The sequence below is a fragment of the Olea europaea genome, chromosome 6, assembly GCF_002742605.1.
Source record: "Olea europaea var. sylvestris chromosome 6, O_europaea_v1, whole genome shotgun sequence".
NCBI lineage: Eukaryota > Viridiplantae > Streptophyta > Magnoliopsida > Lamiales > Oleaceae > Olea > Olea europaea.
The window spans coordinates 13,003,740-13,008,772 of record NC_036242.1 but is presented as its reverse complement, the minus strand read 5'-3'; the positions used below and the strand labels follow the sequence as shown (position 1 = coordinate 13,008,772).

Genomic DNA, 5,033 nt, shown 5'->3' with positions numbered 1-5,033 from the left:
AATATTAGTCGAGTACCCTCTGCTGCATCTACTCTTTCTGTTGAAACTGAAGAAGATGCTGCGAAAATAATGAATTTATTTCAGGGCATTAATACATTTAGATATGATGCAACAGCAATGTGTTCATCTAGTGCCATGTCTACATCTGCATCTCATCAAATATCGGCCGAAACTCAAAATGCGATGCTTGCCGAATTAATTGATTATTTCAATCATAATATGCTAACAGACAAAACAATTAAAAAAATTTGAGAAAAAGTAATTGAATTCGAGCGAAAGTATGAAAGACGTTGGCCAATTGTTTCTACAATTGCGAAAGATCTATTGATATCTCCGGTTAGCACTGTTGCTTCAGAGTCTGCTTTTAGTGCAGGTAAAAGGGTTTTGACTGATATCAGGAGCCGACTGAAAGAAGATGTTTGGGAAGCGTTAATGTGTGAAGGATTGACAGGACGCTAATTTTCAACTATAAGATAAATACGCTGAAATTGCATGTCGTCAGGTAAGTGATATTTGATTTAATTATATTAATCTATTTTTTTTATTTTTTAATCTTTAAATTTTATTTTCTTTAAAAAATTGTACATGTTACGACAAGTTGTTTGTGTACAATTTTTAACTTCGCCTACTTAAAATTGATGTAATTGATCCCAAACTCGGATAAAGGAGGAGGGTTTACATTTTATTAACTCCAAAAAAATATATTTTTTGTAAATGTATTTCAAAAAATAATTCGTTTTCATTATACAAATATTTTATACTTTATAAAAAGTATTACAAATTACAATATGATATAAATAAAAATAAAAACTTGTTTTCATTAAATTATTTGTATTTTTTAACACTTTTTATTTTTAAAACTCTATTCTTTATTTAAAAAAAACATTGGCGAGCCGACCAATTTCAAAGAGCTGAGCCCGAGCTCGGCTCGTTGAACATTCACACTACGCCTGTCACTAAAGTTGAAACTATCTCACTTCTATCATTTGTACTACTGAATTATGCATGCGGCTATGAATTATGACAACTAATTCGCAAAGATAGCGGGTACAACACAACCTCATAAGATTATAATTTTATTTTGATTCCCCGTAACTTTTTAATATCACCAGATGTCCCTCAAGTTCATTGAATTTGCATCAGCAAATTATGTTTTCATAGATGAATATTTAGGACTAAAATTCATCCTTAAGGTGTTCAACGTGACAAAAACTAAAATTCAACAAATTTGTTGCATTTGTCGATGCTGTCAACTTCAACGTGCCAAAAATCAAATCTCAAACATACAACTAACAAATTTCTTCTCGCTTCACATTTCTCATATCACGTGTTGGCAAACCGTCCCTAGCAATCAAATTACCCAAAAATATCATAGAATAGGAAATTCATCCTAAAACACACATAAAGCAAAAAAAAATCAAGCAATAAAAATATACTGAGAGTGGAACATACACAGAAAACCAATAATCTTTCTCTCAAGTGGGAGAAAGTACTTCGGCCCTCAACTTTTGTTGACTGTTTCTTTGAACCCCACACCAAGCAAGCAAGTCTTTGTTAACAGAGACAGGAAAACATTAGCTTAATATTACAGTACAGAAAACAACATTGGCCCATTTACAATTTTTCCGGTAAATTTTCTATTGATTTTTAGGCTAGGCCGGCTGCCTGCCCCTCGGACTGGTAAATCAAATCATTCAGCTTTGGCTTCAATTTCTCATTCCATATATCATGTCCAAGTCCACCTCTTTTCACCTCCACCACCATCAGCTCCTCCGTTAATCGGTTGATCTCCACCATAATGGTGAAATTTCCCTCCAGCCTAATACCCTGTCCCTTCTTCACCACCTTCATGCCTTCCTCTTTAGCCACCACCTCGATTCTCTCAATGATTCTCTCCGGTGATTCGGCTGATACGAACATTTCGCTAGTAACACGATTACGACTGTTATCGAACAACCCGGACAGATCAACACCGGAGGAATACGAAATAATATCGAATGCATTCAAGAACATATTCCCCTCCATGTCCCCACCAGAATCCTTGAACTCGAACTCATTATCAGCTGGGTATTTGATTTCCTTGTACCCCTTCTTGAACCAGGGGTCGTTCAAGATTTCATTAACTGAAATCCGGGTAATCGGATTCGGGTCGAGGATTCGGGTCAAGAACAGTTTTAAATCCGGTGAGATCCATTTGGGACACCGGAATTCCCCTTTGTAGATTTTCCTGTACATCACCATCAAATTCGGGTCGTTGAACGGCAAATAACCCGCACTTAGCACGTACAGTATAACCCCGCACGACCATACATCAACCTTGGCTCCATCGTAACCCCTTTTTGCGAGGATTTCCGGCGCCACGTAGGCTGGGGTTCCACAAAGGGTGTGTAGGAGGCCGTCGGGTCGGATCTGATCCGTCAAGGCACTGAGCCCGAAATCCGTGACCTTGAGTTCCCAGTTCTCGTCCAGCAACAGATTTTCCGGTTTCAGATCACGGTGGAAAACTCCGCGTGAATGGCAATAACCTATTGCAGAGATCAATTGTTGGAAATATTTGCGGCTGAGGTCCTCGCTGAATCGACCTTTCACGACTTTCGCGAATAACTCGCCACCCTTGGCAAACTCCATGACGAAGTAGATCCGTGTCTTGGTCGCCAAAACCTCGTGGAGGCGGACGATGTGCGGGTGGCGTAGCCAGCGCATGATAGAGATCTCCCTCTTGATATTCGCCGTGAGATTTCCCTTGAGGATCCGCTGCTTGTTCACGACCTTGATCGCCACGCTCTGGCCCGTGCGCAAGTCCCGCGCATGATAGACCTTCGCGAAGGCTCCGCATCCCAGAAGCCGCCCTAGCTCATATTTCTTGAACAGGTTGACGCTGTCCCCCTCCGCACCTCCGCTGCCACCAGAAGCGCCGGCGGCTTCCCTAATGGCTGCTGGTGGTAGTAAATTACCTTCTTCATCGATGATCTCTGGCATAATTTGATCCAGAGACCGCTAATACGTCGCCCCTCTCTAATTTCTCTCTGTCCCGCATTAATTAATCGAGCAAAATTTGCTCGATACGACGATAAGGATAAATTCACTAGCAGGGCTGGAATTTAAAAGGAAAACAAACAGAGCTATCAAATATTGAACCCAATAATCAAACAGGGGTTTTGTTGATCACAATCGAAAAGGGATAAAGACCAACATATAATCCTACGAAAACTCACTTGTTTTTATTTTTTTTTTTTGCTTTCTGCAATTGATGTTTCCAGAAACAGGGGGAGGAAATCAGATGACCAATGAAAATTTAGGAAATCAAACCTGAGAATTTCAATTTGCAGAAAAGTAAAAAGAAAAGGAGAGAGATACAGGTGTACGGCGAAGTTGAAATGACCGAATTGGATTTGGGGAATCAGAGTCTCGGACTTTCTCTTGAAGAGTTCTAAGTGTACGGGAGAAGATAAATTATGGGCTATTATTTAAAGGATTTCCCTAAAAGCAGTCTATTATTTTACATTTTATATTTAATTTTTTATTGCATTATGCGTTAAACATTTTTACTTAATCGAGTATTTGATACGCACTTGATGTCAAATATTTGTTATGTTTATAATTTAAAATTTTTATGACGATTATCTACCATATTTTGTTTTCTACTCTTTATTTATACTTTTTTGTAGTACAGTCGGTTAATTATTTAATTCCAATAATTTATTATTAATTTATATTAGTTGGGTTGATTTTGTTTTAGGTATCCACGTTGCAATGCGAGTTGTTGTCATTTTACAACAATCTTTAAAACTTGTGATTTTTTTTTTTCAATTGAATAATTTAAGCTTTGCCTATTTACGGCCTGTTTGGGAGGGATTTTTTACTCCAAAAAATTGATTTTTTGACCGTTATTTCACTATTTCAGTCGTAATTTTTGACTTCTTCTTTCACAGGTGGACACCATTTTTCTTCTAACGGTCAAAAAATCATTTCTCAAAATCCCTCCCAAACAGGGCCTAAACTAAAAATTAATTTTAAGCTTCTTCTTCTTCTTCTTATTATTATTATTTTTTAATATTACTAGTAAACTTATATTTTTCTAGTTTTTCTTAAGAACTTCTAAGCTAGTCGAATGTGCTGAAAAATGCTTTTCTTAAGTTTACAAAAAGTAGAAAGAGATTTCTTTATTTTATTTTTTTATTATAGTTTTCTATTTTTGTCCATTTATAAGTGTAGTTATGTGGTCTTTAAGTGTTTAGGACAGATATTTTATATTATATTTTGAATACATTTTCTCATCAAAACTGTAATAATAATTAGTTATTTACAAGGTTTACCAAATTAATCAAACAAAATATAGTATAAAATGAAAATAGAAAATGTTTAGTATGTTAGGCAGTCACAAGAAAAAGGGCATTGGGACATCTGTCCCTACTCCCACGTCATATGTCTGCCTCTCAATACAAAACAATCCACCCATAAGATAACACAATTTATTAGTTCTTATTTCCAAATTGAAAAAAAAAAAAATTATTTATTATATGAGATACTAATTTATTACATGAGACAAATTTTAGAGATTTAAAAAAAAAATTATTTATTTTTTCTTTGAATATCTCCGAGTAAACTGTACAATGAGAATCTATTGTAAAAAATTAATTTCATGAGTTATTTATGTTATTTCAAAAAGAGATGAGTTGATTGTACAATAATCAATTCTCTATCAAGTATTTTTCTAATTTCTTTATGATTTATCCATGCTTATCTAAATTGTAATTTTTACCTCATCAAGACAACTACAGTACTCATTTTCAATCACACATTTTTCATTAAAATAATATCTATTAAAAGAACAACATGATCATGTTCAAAGAGTCCCTTGATAAATATATATTTTTGGTTGCAAGTAAATGATTTTAAATGAGTTTGTTCCCACCATTATATTGCCTGAATATCAAGGTAAATCTTATAATTTCTCTCGTGATATACTTAGAGATGATCAGTGTAATTACCTGTCACGTTAACTTGACAATTAATCTACCTTAAAAGGAACA

General features: G+C 35.2%; 1 protein-coding gene across 1 annotated transcript; it reads right to left on the bottom strand.

The window, feature by feature from the left end:
- Positions 1-1,284: 1,284 nt before the first annotated feature.
- LOC111395890 (CBL-interacting serine/threonine-protein kinase 14-like) lies at positions 1,285-3,447 on the bottom strand. The gene has a single exon (XM_023022100.1). The coding sequence runs from the start codon at positions 2,977-2,979 to the stop codon at positions 1,648-1,650; it is 1,332 nt and encodes a 443-aa protein (XP_022877868.1). The 5' UTR covers positions 2,980-3,447; the 3' UTR covers positions 1,285-1,647.
- Positions 3,448-5,033: the final 1,586 nt, after the last annotated feature.

Bases quoted from the DNA above. Each gene is read 5' to 3' on its own strand.
- LOC111395890 (XM_023022100.1), bottom strand. From the start codon at position 2,979: ATGCCAGAGATCATCGATGAAGAAGGTAATTTACTACCACCAGCAGCC.